General features: G+C 43.3%; 2 protein-coding genes across 2 annotated transcripts; both read left to right on the top strand.

Annotated features, from left to right (window-relative positions):
- Nucleotides 1-1687: 1687 nt before the first annotated feature.
- Nucleotides 1688-9329, top strand: tmem135 (transmembrane protein 135; the record flags this gene model as incomplete). Its single annotated transcript, XM_079283208.1, has 15 exons — nucleotides 1688-1825; nucleotides 2427-2554; nucleotides 2981-3073; nucleotides 3295-3328; nucleotides 3431-3496; nucleotides 3799-3845; nucleotides 3965-4006; nucleotides 4102-4260; nucleotides 4343-4412; nucleotides 4497-4664; nucleotides 4794-4857; nucleotides 6190-6266; nucleotides 6696-6794; nucleotides 6887-6954; nucleotides 7500-9329. 15 exons carry the CDS (start codon nucleotides 1688-1690, stop codon nucleotides 7633-7635), a joined length of 1389 nt encoding a protein of 462 aa, XP_079139334.1. The 3' UTR covers nucleotides 7636-9329.
- Nucleotides 9330-11137: 1808 nt separating this feature from the next.
- ltn1 (listerin E3 ubiquitin protein ligase 1) lies at nucleotides 11138-22747 on the top strand. The gene is made up of 32 exons (XM_079282905.1): nucleotides 11138-11271; nucleotides 11376-11582; nucleotides 11762-11860; nucleotides 11962-12192; nucleotides 12278-12330; nucleotides 12435-12615; nucleotides 12931-13104; nucleotides 13221-13411; nucleotides 14348-14495; nucleotides 14582-14839; nucleotides 14988-15293; nucleotides 15417-15632; nucleotides 15721-15762; nucleotides 15864-16053; nucleotides 16216-16455; nucleotides 16531-16684; nucleotides 16830-16980; nucleotides 17169-17376; nucleotides 17507-17651; nucleotides 17797-17910; nucleotides 18025-18152; nucleotides 18249-18384; nucleotides 18495-18639; nucleotides 18887-19100; nucleotides 19331-19568; nucleotides 20033-20110; nucleotides 20214-20400; nucleotides 20510-20675; nucleotides 20765-20985; nucleotides 21095-21289; nucleotides 21592-21759; nucleotides 22078-22747. The coding sequence occupies exons 1-32, from the start codon at nucleotides 11230-11232 to the stop codon at nucleotides 22138-22140; spliced, it is 5289 nt and encodes a 1762-aa protein (XP_079139031.1). The 5' UTR covers nucleotides 11138-11229; the 3' UTR covers nucleotides 22141-22747.
- Nucleotides 22748-22980: the final 233 nt, after the last annotated feature.

The raw sequence follows: 22980 nt of genomic DNA on the forward strand, positions 1-22980 counted from the left end.
TCAAGCACAGTAATGATATGAAAACAAGTGTATTGGGTAGTGGTTCTCGTGTATTACCAGGGTCAGCTTCGGCACAGGACTCGATTGTGTTTCCTTTTGTCTTAAGCCCATCGAAAGAACACATTGTTCCACATAACACATAACACATAACACATTGTTCCACATTGTGTGCTGTCTGATACGGTGGTCAGTGATATTGGAGCCCCACAGGGAACTGTTTTGTCTCCCTTCCTGTTCACCTTGTACACCACTGTCTTCCAGTACAACTCTGGGTCATGCCATCTGCAGAAGTTCTCTGATGACTCTGCAGTGGTCGGGTGTATAAGGGACGGACGGGAGGAGGAGGACAGGGCAGTAGTGGAGGACTTTGTAGAGTGGGCCGGTAGAAATCACCTGCTTCTGAACGTGGCCAAGACCAGAGAGATGGTGGTCGACTTCAGGAGGCCAGATCATCCTCCACATAACTACACACTGCTCACTGTTGTTTGCTGGGGTTGACTTTTGCACTACTGTTCTTCACCTAGTCAGATAATTTAACACTATTCTATTTCATTGTGCATTTTTGTTTTATCTTATATATTCTATATTCTGATATTTAATTAGTCATACTCTGTTATTCTATTGTATATATTGTGCATTTTTTAATACTCAATATTTTGGTTACTCTGTTACTTTGCTTTTTGGTGTGTCTTGCTGCTGGGGATGAATAAAGTATCTATCTATCTATCTATCTATCTATAATCACTTGTGCTTTAATTTATTGTCAGGCCCCAGCCCAGCGCTTTAATTTGGTGATCTTCTCCAGGCTGTACGTTTCATTAGAGTTATGATTTGCATCTCAACTGATATGCCTTTCTCAAGTTTGTTTGTGGCTCTGTAATGTTTGTGCTGTTACATTATGTTACAGTCTAACAAGAGAGACAAAGTATTCACATTTTAGTGTGTCGTATCTCCACTGCCAACCACCAAACACCAGTGTTTAGGCTACATTGCCTTCCTTCGAACAGGACCTACACTTATTTTTCTTGTCACAGCGATGGTTAACATCTTGTGTCAGATTAAGCCTAATCTGATTCCAGATTTAGTTGAAGATTGAGACAGATTTATGTATTAATCTGCAGCGCTACCACGGTGAGCAGGTGGGGCATTGCACCTGTTTGTAGATTTGCAGCAAAGAACAGACGTCTTACACATTTTCACACAGCTACCCACCTCCTTCATACTACTGATTCTGGTTGAGAATGGACCTGCATTTATAATCTTACATTTTGAGAACTCAGAAAAGATTTTGAAGGATTAATCTAATTTCTATGTGAATGTTTATCAATTGAATGTATTTGAGAATTAGTGGTAATAAACGGTATGGCCTTTTTCCATTCATTCATAATTTATTATTATATTATATATATTGAAGATTAGGTGATTAAGTGAATGTATGAAATAGTAATGTTTTTAACACATAAATATAATAAAGAATCAAGAACATCTGAAGGGTTTTACTTCACTAATGTTCAATAAACCATTGATTCATAATGCAGCCATAGACTGTAGGATGTGAAACTATTCGTAGATCAGTAAAATATAGTCCCGACAGCGCCGTGCACGTGCACAGCTCGGTTACGTGCCTGCGCTCCCGTCCCAATGAACGCGCGTCTGCTGTTGGTTGTTGTGCAGTAGTGGTACAGACATGGCCGCCCTCAGCAAAATACCACACAGCTGCTACGAGATCGGTCATACCTGGAACCCGTCGTGTGTGCAGTCTGCTGTGGACGTCGCCAGGGGTGCTCTGGAGGTCTCCTTCAAAATATACGCGCCTCTCTACCTGGTAAATGTGGCCGTTTGACCTGAGATATTTGAACTTGTGACAGTTTTAGGTGAGACTCGAGCTAAAGTTAGCTAGCTAGCTAACCAAGTTAACTAGGCTAACTGTCGATACTTCTGCGGTAACGTCGTAAAGGTTTGCTGACACGTCGCTAGTTTTCATTAGGGGACAAAGTTTGAATGCATTGCTCGTGATAAATCTCAGTAGCAGGTAATAAAACATTGCATGCGGTACTTTACCCTTGCCCTATGAATACAAACTGCATGACAGTGAGCGGCTAATGATACGTAAGCACTTTGAATTACCTTGTTGTTGAAATGTGCTATACAAATAAACTTGCCTTGCCTTACCGTAAACAGGATCTGATCAGTTCAACCAGTTTTTGACGCACTGGAAGCATTCCTTAATACCGCACAGCCAACCATTATTATTGTTATTATTATTATTATTATTATTATTATTATTATTATTATTATTATTATTATTATTATTATTATTATTATTATTATAGCTCCAGCTGGAGAGTTTAATACAATTGCACAACATTCCTTACGTTTTCTCAACTGTCACGAAATGATTTGGCAACCATGTGACGTTATTGCAGATAGCAGCAGTTCTGAGGAGAAGGAAGAAGGATTACTATCTTAAAAGGCTTCTCCCGGAGATCTTGTGGTCCTCCTCTTTCCTCGCTGCCAATGGAGGCCTCTACATTGTTTTCTTTTGCCTGCTCAGGTTAGTAACGTTACCTTTAACACATACAATACACACACTGGTAATGACCCCGGCTCAGTTCAGAGTTTCAGATGCTATATTATCAGTGTTTGGATGTTTATGAATTATTATCTCAGGGTCTGCTGAGTTGCTTGAATGTGCCCTATTGCGGGTTTTTTTTGGAAAGATTAGATAAGATAAGCCTTTGTTGATCTCCAGAGAGGAACGTCAGGCATTGCAGTTGATCAAAACAAACCAAAGTCTTATAAATGCATGCTCAGTGTTACTCGCCTCAACACCTGGTGCATATTCTTTACGCTCAAAAGTGCTGCACGTGTTTCAAAATGTCTACCCAAACATTGCTTCTTTAAAGAAAGTCTGTGCTGACTGTGCTTGAGTCCGCTTTCCAGTTGAAAAACATAAAATGACACTGTTTATTAACTTCAGGAAACTGTTGGGAGGGTTCCACTCCTGGTCTGCGGGGTTTGGCTCGGCACTGCCTGCCTCCTATATTGCCATCCTCCTGGAGCGCAAGAACAGGTGACATTCCAGTTCTTCGTTTATTCTCACTTGATTTTTCTCATTTCTCCTTCTCTCTGAAAGTCTTTCCATGTTGAGAACAAGGGACACATTTGCCAAGTAACAGCACTGCACACACGTGACACTTATTTTTTGGGACCTAATTAAGTTGTTGGAAGCATCTGAAGCATCAGGTTCTGTGTTTATTGATAATATATCTGTATCTTTCTTTCTCTTGTCAGGAGAGGGATGCTGACAATATACATGACAAATCTTGTAAGAGCTACTTTGTTCATTTGAGCATTATTTGATATACTTAGAGATGTATAAGCTTCTTTTTTTTCACACAATGTATTTGTGACCGTGTCCTCTTGTCAGGCCACTGAGACTTTGTTCCGCATGGCAGTGACACGAGGCATCGTCAAACCCATCAGACACGGCGAGGTGAGATGACAGGGAGGTGTGGGAGTGAAGGGAGGGAGCTAAATAACGGGGCTCGGGGGCCCAAATAATATAAAAGTTCTGCTGCTAAGGGCGTTACACCCTGATCGTGTGTGTTCTTTCACATATTGCCAATCTCATGTGTCAGTAAAGAATATGAAGTAACTCAGCAAAAGTTGTCATATGTGCGTAAATAATAGTTTGTGTCCCATGACGATTAAATCATTATATCGTATGACTTTCATTACAGATGTGACCAGATGCTTATTTTTCACCTGATGCCCTTTTTTTCTGTCTTCCATTAGGTGCTCTTGTTCTGCACAACAGCGTCGCTCTACATGTTCTTCTTCAGGTCAGAGCAGCACAGCGGACAGATTCCTCCAGTCAAATCTGAAACGTTGGTCAAAAATGAAAAATGTATTCGAGTGAACGTTAAGAGTTTGAGTTAAATGTTGTGTTTTTATGCCGCAGGAGTAAAGACGGTCTCAAAGGCTTTGCATTCTCTGCGTTAAAGTAAGTCGTGCCTTCTCCCACCGATGCCTCAGTTTAGATCGACTGGTGGTGTTTTTGGTAAAGCTTACGTAGGTGGTGGGCTTTTTCTGTCACAGGTTCATCATCGGGAAAGAAGAGATTCCAACTCACTCCGTCGGGGCAGGGCAGATCAGCTCGAGGCCCCTTGAGAGGACGGAGGATCCCCAGGCCTCCGGAGAAAGGCCACCCAGGAGCAGAACTCTGGTAGCCCGCATCAGGGAACTGCTACAATCAATGTGAGAGGATGCACTCCTTTACACTGATGCAAAGATCTGTACAGAGTGCCTAATATTGACCTTTTATTGTTATTTTTTTCAGATGCAAAAAGGGTCCAAGACACAGATGTTGTAAACATTACCAAGACAACTGCATTTCCTACTGTGTGAAAGTAAGACACGTTTGTTATGATGGATATTAACACTCACATTTCTTTCTTTTATTGAATATTTCTTTCTTTTCTCTCATTGTCCAGGGATTTGTCCGGATGTTCAGTGTTGGCTACCTGATTCAGTGTTGTCTCAAAGTGCCTTCAGCATTCAGGTACGTGTTTACCAAACCCTCCCGGCTCCCGGCCCTCTTCTACAACAAGGAGAACTTCCAGCTCGGGGCCTTTCTGGGATCGTTCGTCAGTATCTATAAGGTACATGCTGTTATTTCTAAAATTGCGTCTTTTTGGTACTATGTTAACTGTTTCCCATATTTTTCCCATCTCAGTATCTCTTGTGTTATCTTGTGAATTTCTTTTTAACTATGTTTCTCTTTCGCTCAGGGAACAAGCTGCTTGCTGCGCTGGCTGCGCAACATTGACGATGAACTCCATGCACTGATTGCTGGTGAGACGGTATTGTGTAAACTGTCAAACAAAGTTTGTGTAGAGCAATTCTCCGGATTGTCTCAGCTGATGTTGAGTCATGTGTCAGCTGCTCTAACCGTAGGGATGTACAACTCGGTCAGAGGGTTACAAAATTGCGATTTGCTGTGCGTGTACATTTTAGGACCGCTTGCTTCTGCTTTAAAACGATGTGAGCATAATGGTAGCTAAAAGTGCTGTCTGTCTGTCTCTCTGTCTGTCTGTCTCTCTGTCTGTCTGTCTGTCTCTGTCTGTCTGTCTCTCTGTCTGTCTGTCTGTCTGTCTGTCTGTTTGTCTCTCTGTCTGCCTGTCTCTCTGTCTGTCTGTTTGTCTCTCTGTCTCTCTGTCTCTGTCTCTCTGTCTCTTTCTCTCTCTCTGTCTGTCTCTCTTTCTCTCTCTCTGTCTGTCTGTCTCTCTCTCTCTCTGTCTGTCTCTGTATGTCTGTCTCAGTCCCGCCCCCACATGCTCTATATGAATTTGAGTGTGTGTGTGAGTGTGTGTGTGTGTGTGTGTGTGAGTGTGTGTGTGTGTGTGTGTGTGTGTGCGTTCAGCTGAGAGGTTGTGTCCTGCCGAGTAGAGACCAGAGACTTGTCTTCAGTGTTTGACAGATATTAACAACTTAATTAATGATAAAATATATTCAGAGATGCATTGACGGTCTACATTGAGAAACGACGGCGCCAGCAACTTCGACAATTGAATTTAAAACCAATAAATAAGATCATCTACGGCATAAACACATGTCCCCCTCTTAATATAACATTGTTTATTTCTGTTGAATAAGAGTGCCTTTAACTTTCTCGTAGAACATTACATTAACCATCAATGTGGCATGTCTTGATAAACCTTACAGTGAAGGTGTCAATGAATAATTATAAAACAATAAGTAAGATTTAATGATGACAGAAGTTCTGATCAATCAGGAATATGCATTGTTTTAAAGATGAATAGCTTTTTAAAGAAGGTGGGCTAAAATGCACTAGAAGCCTAATCCTTTACAATAATTCGGGAAATATGCAATAATTAAGATCAGTGTTTATGATGGAATATTGGCATTAGAATATACCAGAGGCCACAAAATGAAGGCTTTTACAGGCCACAAGTGTTCACAAATCCCCCCCCCCCCCCCCCCCCCTGCTGGCTGGCTACGCCAAACTACAGTGGAATTACTATTTGTTCAAGCATATAGCACAGGCCTTTGTCACATGGTTATATGATGTAAAGCAGGTCACATTTGTTTCCAGACTTTGGCTAGCTCTGTAGTAACGTTCACGCCTGTAATCTGTTTGTCGGATGTCTCTTTCTGTCCTTAAAGGCTTCCTGGCTGGTATGTCCATGTTCTTCTACAAAAGCACGTCAATATCCATGTATCTCTTCTCTAAGCTGGTGGAGGTAAAGAGAATATCTGGGAAACACTTCCAACAGTAAAAAAAGAAAGAGCTACACACTGACTTTAATCTCTCATCTCAAGGATAGCAAAACCATATTTACTGAATATCAGTAAAAAGTAGGAGACACCTTTCAAATAACACATTAATGTGCATTATTTTGTTAAATATTAATGTCGGGGTTCACTGACGAACACCTAATTTTCATCCACATCCAGACAGTCCCTGGTGTGCACAAGTGTGTTTGCATGCATACAGACTGGAGCGTTAGAAATGCTATAGACATTGTCGTAGTTCCTAAGTTAGCTTGTTGCCAGAACAACTACAACAGATAAGATAGACTTGCATGTTAGTAACGCGCTACTAAACATGTCTGCTTATCTGTGTTCACCAGTTTATCGTTAACGGCACATGTACTAATCTCTGTCTTTAGACCATGTACTTCAAAGGCATTGAGGCGGGACGCTTCCCGTACTTTCCTCATGCAGACACAGTCCTGTATGCCATCTCCACTGCCATCTGTTTCCAGGCTGTAAGTAGCACGTATCCAAACATACATGCATACCTACTCGCAAAAATATGCAGAGTTAAGGATATAATGTATGACTCGTTACTGTCACACAGGCTGTGATGGAAGTGCAGAACCTCAGGCCTTCGTACTGGAAGTTCCTGCAACGTTTAACGAAGGGCAGGTACGAAACCTGGTGTGGGCGCTGTCAAAACTGTCATTGTAAAGGGACAATTCTCCACCTTTAACGTTGATTGTTGTCCATTGGAAGTAATAACTTCCTCGGTGCTTGCTATGCTGCTCACTGAGCCGTGCCTACATGTCCCAGGATGCATTGTGCGCCAGCCGAAGCGTAGTGTAGCTGAGTTGCAAGTTGAGAAACTTGAATTATGCCGTTTTAAGGAGTTTTCACAGCGATGTGAAATAGATACTAGAGAGGGAATTATGACATATTCAACTTCCAAACACTCGCTCGAAGCGGCTTGTAATACATCATTAAAATGACCAATGCCTAGATCTTTTATTTGAGTTTTTATGCAAATAACCACTGAGGATGATTATATCTCGCATAGAAACATGCATAGAATGAGAGAAGGTTGGAAATCTGCAGTTTTGTCACTTGAACAATGTCATCAAATCCTGTCTTTTTAACAGTAGTCCAACTGTTTTTACCATGTTACGGTATTTTTCACAACATTACAGAGATCCTTTTCCATTTTCCGCTCCTAGATTTGGTCTGATGAACCGACAGTTGCTAGATGTGTTTGGGACTGAAGCCTCCCGGGACTTTAAAGGCTTTGCTCCCAAACTGGACCCTCGTTACACCACGGTGCTTCCCCCAGGAGCCGACATCCAGCTCGGTTGAGTTGGGACTGGGCTGTGGGAGAGCTGTTCAGGGTGTCCCGCAACAGGGAAGAGGAAAGATTGTATGTTATCTCTGAGGAACTTAAGGATTTCTTCTGAAGGTGGTATGACAGCTCAGATGATGTGGTGTTGTGAGATGGGGTGATGCTTTGGAGGATGATAAGCTTAAGCAGGGCATCATGAGTTTCACATGTGGTGCTACACAACCGGGCTTTTATGAAAACAGGTAGCTGGTGAAATGAATGAAATGCATATAGAAGTATTGATTATTATTATATTAAGTCCTAATGAAACACTCAACAGAACAAGATATATATATATATATATATATATATATATATATATATATATATATATATATTGTTTATACTTTTTGTCAGGGTGACGTTACCTGTTCTGTAAGATGTGGATGGTTGTAGTACGGTAGATCACCGTATGCTGTGATTTGGATGGTTGCTCTAACAAGTCGCTCATCTTTTTCAATCGGGAACCGTGATGCTGACTGTGATTTAACAGGAGAAAGAGTTTGGGCTCACTACTCGATCATTTCTGAATACTGTTTCAACTGGTGTAAGTGATGATGAATGTAATTCTGTAGCCTGATCAAATATTTTATTCAGGAGTAAACAATGGGAGATGCATTCAGATTGTGATCTATGATGTGAAACACGGGGGTAGAAATTCACCATTTTTAACAAGTTACTCAAATCGATTTGTTTTTTGTTTATTTTTATTATTATTTTTAATGCAAGTTTTAACTACACTTGACAATAATGATTGCAATCAAAAGTCACCTATATAGATCATGTGGTTAAGGCAGCAGCAAGAACAATGGTGAATATTACTTTTGTGGAGAAGATGGTGAAGCATAAACAAAATGGTTTGGTAATTTGTCAGTTTACAAGACTCATTTACTGTAAATGAAGTGATGAAAATACCAATAATTTCACCTTGACACAAATTGGGTGTAAATACAGCTCAATAAACATTTGTAAATCACACTGACTATTCGTTTACAAGATAGTGAAATCATGCTAAGGCAGGAAATCAGAATGTGTTTACAACACATGCAAAGCACTGTTCTGATTACTTTGAAACCTGCATTCGCAGTTACAGTTATATGTATAAGTTTATTAAAAAGATAAAATACAAAACATGTAGCTGTACGGCTCTGGGAGAGGTTTATGGTGCCATTTTTACAAATTGTGTGCATATGTTTTTTTACTAATTGTCTGCTTTTAACTGCAAACTAACTCATTTGAGACATAATTATGTAGCTATACTGCCTCCCTGTGGACGGTTCGTGAGAAGAAAATATAATCACCACCGTCACAATCACACTTGAGTGCACTGTTTCATGATGTATTACATGGCAGAGGTCTTCAACAGGGGGTCCGCGAAATCTTTGGTTGATTAGACAATTATTTTTTATTCAAAATGCCTGGTAGTTTATTTGAACTGCCAGTTTGTTAACTTCATATTTTGAATTATATTCCAGCTTTAGACACCGCTGACCTCCCCAACAGAAGCAATAATTGTAAAAAGTGCACAATTCATGTTGAGACTAAAGTAGCGGTGTTTAAATAATAGTTAACATGTTAACTAAATCTATGGTTCCAGAGTTATATTACAAATCTCAGCAAATGTTTTTGATTGATGCAAAAAGAGTGTATATTAAAATATTTTTCAATCCAAGTGCAAATGTTGTTAGTTTTATGTGCTGAGTTTGTTCTCATATCATTTTAATGTTTGTTATATTTTTTGTGCTAGAAGATCATCCAAGTCTAAAATCTAAATGTTTCCAGAGCAGCGCAAGATGTTGACTCCTAACCTTTCACGGGTTCCACAATATGATTCCTTGTGATTTTGGAAACCTAAACCTTCCAGCTGACCACCCTCACAAAATTCCCCCTTGCCAATACAATGTCATATTAAATGTTCTGTGTCAGGTCAAAAGAGGTAACATCCCTGTATTTCTATAGACTCCTACTTTCCTCTAGTGCCACATAGTCAGTAAATCAATTGATTGACAGTATTCATAGTGAGCAACAACGTATGGATTTAGTTTCATCAATTCCGTGGGTTTTTTAAAAGTAAAAAGTGCTAATATTTGAGGATTAGTAAGTGTACAGCTCGAGTTACCTGCCTTGTTGACATCTAAAGTTCCTTTGCTGAAAGGAACAGTGTGTGAGATTTAGTGGCATCTAGTGGTGAGGATGCAGTTTACAAGCAACAACCTAATCCTCCGTTCTGCAGGTAGGAATATATCTTTAGGAATGCATTACTGCTGGGAACAACTCTTATCAATACGTACAATTTTAAAAACTCATAATTCAGGTTTGAAACAGGTTTGAATCATTTAGATACAACTAAATATTGCTTCTCGAGCAGCAACTAATGTTTGCAACAACAAACAGCAAAGTAATAGTAGTAGTATAAAGTAATTAATATCTCACTGGACACAAATCTAAAATTAAATCAATAGCATTCCTGAGTGAGGTTGATATCACTGAGCAAAAATAGGCAAGGTAATCGTGTTAAAACACTGCATTTGCAATTTTTCACAAACAAATAGCACACCTGATTAATAATGGGTTTATTTATTTGTTTAAGTACCAGGGAAAGGCTTGCAAAACCCAGGGAGTTGAGACTCAGGGTGAGGGTGCTGGTGTTGTGTCCATACTCCTGTGGACAAGACAAGAGAAAGGACACACCTGCTATAGGCCTGGACAGGAAATTGCCTTTGGAGATACGTTGTGGTCTTTGTTCCCCCAACTTAAGTTATGGAACGCCATTAGCTTTGATCATAAATAGTGTTTTCATCACTAGTTTAGCTTCTTACATCACCGCTCCTCCACCTACCAGCACCCGGCCATTACCACAGGTCCTCCTCACCCTGCGGCACTCCCGACATGCAGCATCACTGCAGTGTGACCACATGTGATGATGATATCTATTACATAATCAGGATGATTTGTTTAGGGTTAGTATTTCGTATTATTCCTTAGTTTGTCTAGTATTATTCATTTTTCAAAGTTGCTAGGCCTATTGTCTCTCATGGGTCCTCGACCTTCCTTCTCCCATATCCATCAATCCGAAATCAGCTGAGCTGCAAGATGAAACACAAACAGGTATTAGTCAACAGATTCACAAAGCCTAAACATAACTTGGGGGGAGCATTCAACAGGGTTATGCGAGCAGTGACACCAGACGGAGACAGTGCAGCATGTAATTATGTCATGGAGGAGAAGTGATGGCAACTGAAATGAGGAAAATTGGACTAACAGAAATATCAGGAATGAATATTTTAGTACAGAAGTAACGGAAAAGGGTATAATGTAGCTGTTTATTAACTTCTTGAGAGACTGGTTGAATAAAAAAGGACCTACCGGTAGTATGCAGATGGCGCAGTAATGGTCTAGATCCAGAAGGAGGCAGTAATGCAACAGAACGGATGCCGGCTGCCGTAAAAAAAACAAATGAAGAAGAAGAGAAAGGAAGTCCTCAGATCCGTCATTCGTATCCCGAGCAGTGGCTCCACTCTGAGTCATTCAAAAGGATACAAACTGATTACTTTTAAGATTAATGCGAATTCATGGGGGGTAAGAATAAACAGCGAACTAAAGGAAATGTTCGGGTAAGTACTGATGTCTGTACGTTAACGTAGCTAACGGCACAGTGTCCCAACTGCTTCATAACCACAACGTGTCTGCCTGGCTAACGTGTCTCTCCCGCTACTAGCCGTCCAGTAGCGGCCGAGCTGCTGCGGTGCTGACCCGGGAGGGTGGTGTCATCCCGGGGTTCGTGGGCTTCGACACGTCGGTCACCTCGGAGCTGAGTTATGTCCCCGCTATCCACGGCGCGGAGGAGATAGACAACCTGGTGGACGCAGATTTCCGCCTGGTACTCAGGAAACTCTCGAAGAGGGATGTTGTTACCAGACTGAAGGTAAGTTTAATATTATGGTCTTCTAATCACAGATAACACACACATGTAATATAACACAGGTAGCTACAACCAACCACTTGAAATATCATGAAAAACAATCTCCCATTGGGTGATGTTGAAGCCTCCCCGGGGTGTCTTTTGGTCCCGGTGTTGGTCTTGATGTTGGGTTCTCCTCTCAGGCGGTGCAGGACTTTGGGTCCATGTGTCAGGAGCGGGACGCTGAAGAGGTGAAAGGGGTCCTGCCATACTGGCCAAGGATTTACTGCAAGATATCCGTGGTGAGCTGGACATTCACCACACGACTTCATGTGCTCAAGTGTTTGACGCTTGTCTACATCAACTTTTGTAACTTTTCTCTCTATCAATATTGTCTCATCAGGACCACGATCGCCGGATCAGGGAGGCCACCCAGCAGGCCTTTGAGCAGCTGGTGCTGAAAGTGCGTCGCAGCTTGGCCCCCTTTCTGAAGAGCTTGATGGGCCACTGGATTCTGTCCCAGTGTGACACTTACACACCGGCAGCTTCCGCCGCATGCCAGGCCTTCCAGGCTGCTTTCTCTCCCACCAAACAGCCGGAGGCTCTCAGCTTCTGCAAGGACGATATCCTCAGTGTGAGTAGTACTGGTGGCCTTAGTGCGGACAAGGGAGTTTGTTATCCACTGAACTGAAAACAGTCAATTGTTCTTATAACTGCAGGTATTTCAAGATACTTTGTTGAAGGAAACGGCAGACACACTGAGTGATCCACAGTAAGTTCAAGTCTCTGTGTCCATTATTCTAACTCTGTAGGCACAACAATGTTACATTCGGTCAGATCCTTTTGCTGAGGAAACTGCTTCCCCTTGTTCTCCAGAAGTGTGACGGAGGAGGAGAGAGAAGGCAAATATGTGCGCATGCTGACCAGTTCTCTGTTGGGGGTGAAGAGGCTGCTCTCCCTGCTGCTCCAGAGTGACAGGACGGTCCTGGAGGAGAGACTGGCACATCTTCTTAACTCTGGGAAGTTCTGGAAGTACAGCAAACACAAGACACCACAGGTACTGGCATTGAGTGGGACTCCTAAACTAGTTCACTTGGTATGTGTTTTCATTTTGATGAACGGTTCTAGTTTGCAAAGATTGTAAGGGATAATATGTGATCTCCCCAAAAATACCTCATGCTACCTGAATCTTTGTGAGCTGGTCTCTCTGGATGCATTTAAAGGAGTTTTAAATGGTTTGGAGGCAGTAACATCTGGCTGTAGACGTTTCAGTTAAAATGTTAAATTACATCAGTTTGTCCTGCCAAATGCCACCTAAAATACATGCAATAATGTGTTTTGAATTATTAAATACTACTATGTTTCTCCACAGGTGCGAGGGGCATTTTTCGAGATGCTGTGTGCTCTGTGTGAGTTTACTCCAGGACTGGTCCAGGCTGAACCAGCCCGACTCTGCCCCGCTATTCTCCTCAGCATTGACGACACGGATCCCGTAGTGCTGCCTCCAGTGTGGGAGGCCGTCCTTCACGTCGTCTCTACGATCCCGGTAAGGCCGTGTTCAAAGGAATGACCTCACGTGTGCAGTCCATGCTACTGCCATTGTATTGTCAGGTGGTCTGAAAATGTTGTATCTGATCTCTGCTTTTCCCGCTCCTGTTACAGGATTGCTGGACACATGTGAACGCCAAGAAGGGCTTCTTACCTAAACTTTGGGCTCTACTGAAAGAGGGGGGCAAAGGCATGGCTAAAGCACTCCACCCTAATCTAATGCCCTTCCTCAACAAACTGCCCCAGCAGGTCACCGATCCCACCGTGGACTTCCACACCACCTTCTTCTCTTCAGTCATACAAGGGTAATTAGTTTTTGTGTGTGTCGGTACAATGTAAAGTATTCACCCTCCTGGTGTTTTTCCTACGTTGTTGCATTATAACCTGGAATTTAAGTGGAGTTCTATTGTGCGTGCCCATGTATTCACCCATCAAGTACCTTCAGAAGTCACATGATTCGTTAAATACAATCCACCTGTAAGCAGTAGTTTCTTTATAACCCAATCCTGCCTTCTTCTCCAGAACCTTGTCCCTGACCTGTCTCGAGAGCTCCTTGGTCTTCATGTTGCAAATTGCTTAGAGGTGTAGACTCCAGCCTTTCAGAGCAGGTGTAAAGAGACTGAGGTCATGTGACGTATCATATGACACTAAGATTGCACAAACTGCAATTATTGAACTAATTGTGTGCATTTGGTGCCACCAGATCCTATTTAGGGGCTTTTTTTAGCAAAGGGGGTGAACACATAGTCACCACTCCTTTAGGTTTTAAAATCTTTTTTTATTTTACGTCTCCATTTTTTTGGGGCACATTCCATGCAATACATTCAAATGCCTGGTTATAATACAACAAAATACATATATATATATATATATATGCATGCGCTTGGTCCGGATGATTATTCAATATTGCTATTATTTATCAAATATTAAGGAAACAATATTGTGAAAATCAGCTCATTTTGTGTGATCACTTCAGAAAATCCTATTGGCCAAATCAGATTCTATGCAAATTTTTTAACTATAATCAAAGGACATTGTAATTTGAAATCTTACTTAACAGCTTAAAACACCTTTTCCTGATTCATTGCACTGAGCAGTGATTTTAATTCTGTTGGATTTGATTTTGAATGTATTTGTCATATCTTCAGATGCATTGTGATAAAAAGAATCCACTTGTTGAAAGTTACAAATCATTACTCCTGTATCACACTCATCATCAAGTGTCTCTGCGTTTGTCTCAGGCTGTCAAGTGAGCGTGCTGTGACAAGTCCATCGGAAAGTGCCGTGATAGTGGCGTCCGTTGTCGAGTGCCTGCGGTACTGCATACTGCACAATACAGAAGAAGCGGAACAACAGAAGAAAATACGAACCATGCTTATTTCACAGCAGGTGGGATCACAGAGTTGCACGTATTTTCCCGTACATGTCAGATCTACTTAGGTCCGGTCTCACATTGTTTTGTTGTCTTTCTGTAGCTCCTGCCACTTCTAGAAAAGGCTCTTGGAACCCCCTCCCTTCAAAATGGTCCCCTCTTCCTTTTGGTCACTGAAATGCTTGTTTCCTGGGAGAGAAAGGCCGGCCTACATAGTGACGACGAAGCTAATGACAGCAGGGATGTCTTTCAAGTGCTTCTGGCAGACTTCTGGGAGGCGATGGGTCTTCTGTTTATGCGTTATGCCGACAGCGAGGATGCAGATCCCCAGGCTTTGGAAGGAGTAGCCACCTTGCTGCAGGTTTGGGGAATCTCTGGTTCAGACATGCACGGATACAGCGGCTCAACATGGCTGTCGGAGCCACTCGTGTCTTTTTAAAAGTGGCCGAAGTGAAACCGAAAACACAGTGCCTAAATAAATCGACTCTCGCTTTCTCTTGTGTCTCCAGGTAATGCGCTACCCGGAGAGGGTGAAAAGCAAGCACGTCCAGAAGAAGAAATCTGTCAAGATCTGTTTCTCTCAGCCAGAGAACAATGAGAAAAGTGGAGTTGAAGGCGTTGAGAAGCCGGCTCAGACAGAGCCGGAGCCGGTGAATGAGACGGCGTTTGGGTCCCTACAGACCCAGCATTTCGAGGACGTAGTGTGTCAGCTGGCCCGGCTGTGCCTGGCGCATGTGAATGAGAAAAACTCTGAGAGACATCTTGTTTTCCTCTCCCTTCTCCTGCAGTCTTTCCACACACCCAGGGTCTTCAGTGTAAGTCGTTTTGAGCCATGTATCTTGTCTTTTTTTTAATGACCGAATCTGTGAAAAATATGTACAATTGAAAGAATTACACATAAAATAGACTCTCCCCCCCCTACACCGTTCTTGCATTAGACATTGGTTGAGTTGGAAGACAAACTAGTAGACGGCGAGCTGAGGGATGAGGTGACCATGAAGAATCCAGCGATGCAGTTCCTGCTGGAGCGGGCGGTGGTGTGGCTGGCCGCGGAGGGCCGCACAGACACCGAGCACTTGGTGGAGATGGTCTTCAGCTCACTCTACTGCTGCAGCCAGCAGGAGACCACCCGCATCCTCAACCATATCAGCACGGTAACCTAAGATGCCGACGGCAGAAGTTCTGACCTGATGTTGCTGCTGTTTCTTTGCTGACGTCAGTGCTCTTCCCTCTGGTTTCTAGATGGATTTGCAGTGGGGAATTATCCTGCAAATTATTCAGAGGGTATGTTTCTTCCCTTCACAGATCAAAGTGTGTTATCTACCGATACATCACGTGCACATATCGGTAGTTCTAAACATCTGTGTCACTGTCTGTCCTGTCAGGCGTGTTCAGATCCTGAGACGCTCACGAGCTGTCACGATTGGCTGAAAGGTTCAGTTCTTGGGGAGCGACTCCTGGGATTGACTGAGGAGCTGTGCAAGGTGGGAGGCAGCTCTCCCAGTTCTACCTCTTCTACCAGCAACCACAGTTGGACACTTATCAGCTTGGTCCTCTCTCAGCACCACAACAATGGTGAACACACACACACACCATCACACATGCACTAACAAGTTTTACATTTTTTTTTTCAGTGGAAAAGTACTTTTTCGCTGGACTCTTGATGCTCATCAGTTATGGATTTTTACTATTCGTCACCAGACAATCATCTTTTCTTCTCTGTGTTTACTTGTGCAGGGCCTGTGATAGGGGAGGTGTACTTGGAGAAGATCTTAGAGAGGCTCCACGCCACTCTCTCCGAAACCAAGAGTCTGTCGGATGCCGGCGACATGGAGCCACTCATCTGCTTCATCTGCGACGTGGCCTCCACGTTCTTCTCTTCTGTGCAAGACTGTCTTCTGCTTCTCTCTGCTGAGGAACTCTTGCTCACCGTCTTCCAGCTCACCGCCCAAGATCAAACACACACACGCCTGTCTGGTAGGTACTGGCACAGCGCACAAACGCATATTATTTTCGGGGAAGCTGACTAACAAAGTTTTGTTGACTTCAAAGACTCACTTTTAGATAAGCTGAGGAACGTGTGTGTGGCTGGGGTCCAGTCATTGGTTCAGCACTCTGAATATGAGGTCAAGGAAGGTGGCTTCCTGCACAGCGCAGCCCTTTGGGTGACAAAGCAACTACTCACCATTTCTCTGGATATTAAAAGGTAACAAAACACCCTCTGTGGGTTTGTCAGTAATCACTTCCCTTACATTTGGGCCTGTACGTCGTGTCTGTATCCATGCAACCACATCTTAAGAATCTGTCCCAAGGCTTTGCCGTGGTTCAAGCTTCCTCTTCTCTGTGTGTAGTTTGCAGGTTCTTACAGTGGCTGTACAGAGCCTAGTGGAGACAATCCTCTCAGTCTGTGATGAAGATTCCTCCGTCCTCGTCCAGTTCTTTACACAACTGACGCCCAGCCAGACCGAATGGACAAGAATACGACGGGCCTTACCACCTCAGGTGAGCCAGCCAATCCATCCTCCTGACATAAGGAAAATCTATTTCTTATTCCGGCACTATTATACATTTGTTATGCAGACTTTGCTGTGGAAGGATTCTGCTTTTATTAGATTCTCCACGTGAAACTCTTTGACATTCATTCATTCATTCATTCATGCGTTCTTCCTCTTTTTCCCCGTCGTCTGCAGTGGATCAAAACCCCTTTACTGTCCGGCCGTCACCGAGGAGTTTGTGAAGACCCCTCCATGGAAATCTGGAAGTTTAGGGTGTCGGTCAGGCCACCAGCCCACCTCTGTGCCTGTGCCCTGTTGGGGAGGGTGGCCCAGACTGTCGCAGTCACACCGTGTGACAAAGAGGCAGAATGTGCTTCACGCTTGCCAAACCTTAAGCACACAGGTACACAAACACTCACAGGAAATGAACTAAATCTCTGTAACTTTGATGTTTTTTTTCAGTTTTGAATCTGTCCAAGTCAATCCATGATGCTGTTTAATATGTTTTGTATGTGCGTGCTTTTCTTTGGCAGTTTCAGAGCTGTTGTATGCACTGCAGTGGTGTAAGGAGGTGGAGGACATCCCTGCCTATCACAGCCTGCTGACTGACTCAGGGCTCTTCGGAGGGCTCCAGAGCCAGGTTCCAATGAAAGATCTGCTGGGGACACTCTACTCAAGGTGCCCTACACACAAGATCAACACATGGAATCAGTTTTGCATTTCATGGAGCCTCTTCAAAAGATTATTTTGAAGAAATGTAATACATGACATAGCGTCTGAAGAAACGGTATCCATTGCATATATGTGTGTTGTTACCCTGTAGGTCGGTGGAGGATGGAGGTCTCTGGTCTCTGACTCTGGAGAACTACATCCACACCAATAACTTGGCAGCCACACACAGTGCAACCGTGAGGAGGCTTTACGGCAGTGCAGACAGGTTTAACCATTTATTTATTAATGGCATTTTTTTCTCCTCAGAAAACTCAAATCTTTTTACATTACATGGCCCCTCTCGCCACTGTTGCACATTGAAAATGGTCTGTTTGGTCAGTTTGTTCCCGGTGTCTCAGGGCAAACTGAGCACGCTCCAGGTGCTCTGCCCCACCATGACCACAGAGGACCAAGAGACTCTTGTGGCTCTGGCAACTGCTGGAATAATCAACTGGCAAGAAAATGACAGTGAGATTACACACATAAAAACACACACATGCACAAGTGCATACATGCACCTTTTGGACTTGAACCAAACAAATGATGTGTGTGTGTGTGTCACAGATGTGTACGGGTGTCTTGCGGTGCTGCTGTGCTGTCTAAAAGCCAACACACACGTAGAGGAGGAGGTTCTGCAGGCTATCCTGGCCACCGTGATGGAGTGGAGGAGCAGCAAGGAGGATTGGTTCCTCTTTAGCAGGTAATGTGGTCACACAGACATTTTAAACATTTCTTTCATGTTTATTTAATCTCTTGAAACACTGCTCAAACTTCCGATGCATCTACATCTGTCACATCTCGGTGTTTCAGTGATCTGTCTCAAGCAACTGCAGAAGAGTTGAACCTTGCTGCGGAGATGATGCGCTTTCTGTCCTGGCTGGTGACTAATTGTCCCAGAGTTCTCGGGGGCAGCCAGTGGGATTTCTTGCTCTGCTCTATGTTGGCGTGGTTGGAGGTGAGACATTGGTCGTGCATATTGTGTGGTTTTGGGGGACTTTGAGGTCAGAGGCCATTGAGCGGCTACAGAGTTGAGCTCTCGGGGGTTGAACTCTTCACCGTAGGTATTTGAATTGTTAGAGTGCTCACCATGCTACTCTGCTGACTCTAAATAAAGGAATATATATATTTTTGTTTCTTATTCACGGCACGCATCTGCTGTCCCTCTCGATCTCCGACTTCATTTGCTTGCCTTCCAATTTCAGACCGCCAGCGAGAATGTGAGCAGCTTATGGAACCCTTGGGTGCAGCTGTTTGTGTGTGAGAACGCTGCAGCGATAGTGCAGCTGAACCAGTTCTTCACATCGTCTTCTCCCGATGTGCTGGAGAAACTGCCGTCCGAACTGACCCGTGAATGGACGGAGTTCTTCGTGGAAGGAATCTTCAACCTGCTGTTTCCTTTACCGGTCAACATCACAGGTGTGTGTGTGTGGATTTAGTTTAACTTATGACACAATGTCTGAGAAGCAAGCCTACTCGGGGGGGAAGTCGAGCACCAAAATGTACCAAATACTTGTTTTTCATTTCGCATATCACTAGTAAATAATGAACATTTATGCATGTCTATCTCTAATCTTTTAAAATGCATGTAACCACTTTCTGTAACAGTCCTGAATCCACAACTCGTAGTGCTTCTTGTCTGAACGCAGATGCCTTCACTGAACCGGATGACCCCGTTTTCCCCTTGGCGGTGCTGCAGTCAGTCGGCATGGCTCTGACATACGTGCGTGTGGAGCAGCTGACACAGAACTCCCTTCCACCACGGTTCATAGCGGACCAGAAGACGAACCTGCCAGAGCCCCTCCAGACGCTGCTCAACACTTTCTGTCCTCTGCTGCTGTTTAAGGCCAGGCCTCTGCAGATCACGGTCCACCACTTGTTGGAAAAGTAAGGATTTTATTGTAAGAGTGTGTATCAGTGCGCAAATGTGGGTACATTTTTCTTGAATTAACAGAGAAAAGCATTTCTGCTAAGAAGTGACTTAGTACTTGTCTCTGTTATGGTTTCAGTTCTCAGTCTAAAAATAAAGAAAAAATGTATTTTTATCATTTCCACAAAAACAAAACTCTCCCGCCTGCACCTGTATTAACAGGGCGGTCGAGCAGCATTCCTACAGCGCCATAAATTACATTTATAGAACAACTATAACACAATCATATTTTTCAATTTTTTTTAAAGATGCCAGCGTCATAAAATATGACTATATATGAATGGAAAAAACAATCATCGACAATCCCGTCAATCGTTGATATATCATACAATCGCCAATCTGCACAAGCCCAGAATGATGCCCTCACGCTCACCACGAGATATAAAAGAAAAATGAACATGGTTTCTTATTGTCAATTCAGGGTCATGCCTCAGCTGCCCGAGTGTGACGGAGAAGGAGACAACAACAAGTCTGATGATGATGGTGATGAGCCATGTCTGTAAGTAAACTGAGGAAATCATAATACTGTGTGTTATATATGGATTTAAAGGAAGTTATATTTTCAAACTGTTCTTACAGTTCCGTTTCATTTCTGTGTTAAGTTCTCCTCCCGCGTCTCTGATGGCCGTCCTGTCGACCTGTGAGGAACTGTGCGATAGTATCCTGGCGGGGGTTCAAGTGGGAGAGTTCGCAGTGGTCCAGCCTCTCGGTGTGGAGTACTCCTGCATCCTGGGCTACTTACTGGCCTGGAAGCTGCTCCTCACCTTTTTCAAATCCTCACCCTCCCATGTGAGTCATGACGGAGCGTATGAGATGATATACACGCAAACATATTTATACGACTGCGTGCTTTGAAATGTTGTCGCAGTATTGACTCCTCCTCTGATTGTATTTCCAGCTGCGAGCCCATTATGCCCAGTATCTTCGGAGAAGCGGCTCCCTTAACAAGCTCCTCCTTCACCTCTTCAAACTGATGCCGGAGAACCCCGTCTGTCCCGGCCAGGGGCCGGACACAAAGGAGAACAAAACCTTCTTTACAGAGAGCCAGTCTCTGGCTGTTCACAGTAAATTAGAACACGCGCGCCTGCAAAACGTCCGTACCCAGCTGGGAAATGTGAACAAGCTTCTCACCTCTGCATTTTCTCGCCCACAGACAGCGAGAGCGTTGAGTGGGAGCTCCCTCACCTGGCTTGCAGTGTATACTATAGCACAGTGCAGGATCTGCCTGCAATGGTGCGGCTTTGGTGGAACAGTCAGGAGAAGAGAGTGAGCGCCGCTGTGGAGAAGTTCACCATTAAATACGTCAGCCCTGTTCTCTCAGCCCAGGAAATCTCCTCCGTCCACTCGAGCACCCAGTTGTTTGACAGCATGACTGTAAGTTAGTGGATCTGCAACGTTTACTAGTTCAGGCGACTTCCTGTAAGACTGAACTCCCCCAGCGGCAAAAGGCAAACGGTGTGTGTATTTATCTTAATGCCCGCAGGTGAAGGCCCGCTCGGCAGCGCGGGAGGTGATCGCTACCTATTCTGTGGACGAGATCTTCATCGAGTTGGTGATTCAGCTACCACAGAACTACCCTCTGGGCTCCATCACTGTAGAGAGTGGGAGGCGCGTGGGAGTTGCTGTGCAGCAGTGGAGGAACTGGATGCTGCAGCTGAGCACTTACCTCACACATCAGGTGGAAACACAAACACACAATGTCTGTTGTTCAACCTGAAGCTAGATTATATTCCTACCAGTGAAGTTCTCTCGAGCCAAACCCGGTCGAGGAATAAGGATTGATGTGATTGGGGTTCTACGGCTGTTACTGTTTGATACTACCGCTGTTCATCATACTCGGCAATACTGCCGTCTTTAATACTTTATCCCTGGGGGCCATGCAATGCTGGGTTTCACCACCCAATCTTTCTTTTTAGGGCTCGGCTAAGGAAGAGAGGATGAAACGAGTGAGAAAGGGTAACTGTGGGTTTGTTTGTTCAGAATGGCAGCATAATGGAGGGCCTGGCTCTGTGGAAGAACAACGTGGATAAGCGTTTCGAGGGAATAGAGGATTGTATGATCTGCTTCTCTGTTATCCACGGCTCCAACTACTCCCTACCCAAGAAGGGATGCCGCACCTGCAAAAAGAAGTTCCACTCAGCGTGTTTGGTGAGATATATGTATATATATATATATTAGATCATATGGTGGAAGATCGTCAGGGTCTTCTCTGCAGATGTTTTTGTATTTGATTGATCATCATAACAGAGAGAGACCAATAGCACTGGTAACAAACTAGTGTGTCTGTATATGAGTGTTGTAATAATTCATGAATCCACAGCCCCACTACCGGCTGTGTCATACACTTTTCTGTCTCGCAAATGCACATAATGCACGCTGACATATAGTTTTAACTTGAACATGTTTTCTGACATTGCTTTGTTGTCGTTGTTTACGTTGATCTATTTCTTTCTCATCTTTCGACAGTACAAGTGGTTCACATCCAGCAACAAGTCCACCTGTCCACTGTGCAGAGAAACGTTCTTCTAACGCAGTCGGTTGACGGTGTTTGTGATTTCATATGGAAGGTTAATAATGTCTCGCTCATCAGATCACAATATGGGTTGAAATTCCTTCTCACAGGCTTTTCTCTGACTGAGACTGAACTTAAGTAGAGTTGAAAACTAGCGATGATTATATTTTGGTGACTTTAATGTCGAATTCCAGTGGTTAGGGGTTGTGATGCTGTCATCAGTTTGTTTATAGCAGTGCTTTTACTGTGCTGTATATGCGCAACATCAGTAGATCCCTGCCGGTGTTTTTCAGAATGAGCTTTTATCTTTTTGTAGACTTGCTTAGAAATGTACAGGTGTGTAGAAGAGGCTCAATCACCAAAGCTGGCTTAAATTGTATATAAGCACCTGTCAAAATAAGTAATTTTACAAATATATATATATAAAAAAAAAAAAAAGATTCCCAGAAAAGGTTTGAAAAATATTTCCTAATATTTAGGAGTGCAAAGAGATCATGTCTTATTCGTGACATGCCTTATACCATTATGACATGGTGAGATCACCTCATGAAAAGCGGGAAAGGGAACTTCTTTACGGAGGGTTTTAATTTCAGAATGCCGATGCTTCCCCTGTGCCTGTATACAGCTGGAAAATCAATAAAGTACCTCTGGATGGATACTATTTACTGATGCAATTTGTCTTTGTCTTAGAACAGGGGTCAAACAAAACGTGCACAGAGAAAAAGTGCAAGCCACGTTCCACAGAGACTGATATTGATGTAAAAAAAAAAAAAAAGTTTAAATATATGCTAGATTAGAACATGTAAGGCTTACACTGCATACTAATAGTTTAGTTCTGATCTGATTGTGATGGATTA

The sequence above is a fragment of the Melanostigma gelatinosum genome (assembly GCF_949748355.1).
Source record: "Melanostigma gelatinosum genome assembly, chromosome: 14".
Lineage (NCBI taxonomy): Eukaryota > Metazoa > Chordata > Actinopteri > Perciformes > Zoarcidae > Melanostigma > Melanostigma gelatinosum.

What these genes read in the sequence shown, in the direction of transcription:
- ltn1 (XM_079282905.1), top strand. Translation starts at nt 11,230, where the DNA reads ATGGGGGGTAAGAATAAACAGCGAACTAAAGGAAATGTTCGG. An exon ending in GATTGGTTCCTCTTTAGCAG is followed by an intron (nt 18,385 to 18,494) that starts GTAATGTGGTCA and finishes TCGGTGTTTCAG; the next exon opens with TGATCTGTCTCAAGCAACTG. An exon ending in TTTACCGGTCAACATCACAG is followed by an intron (nt 19,101 to 19,330) that starts GTGTGTGTGTGT and finishes GTCTGAACGCAG; the next exon opens with ATGCCTTCACTGAACCGGAT.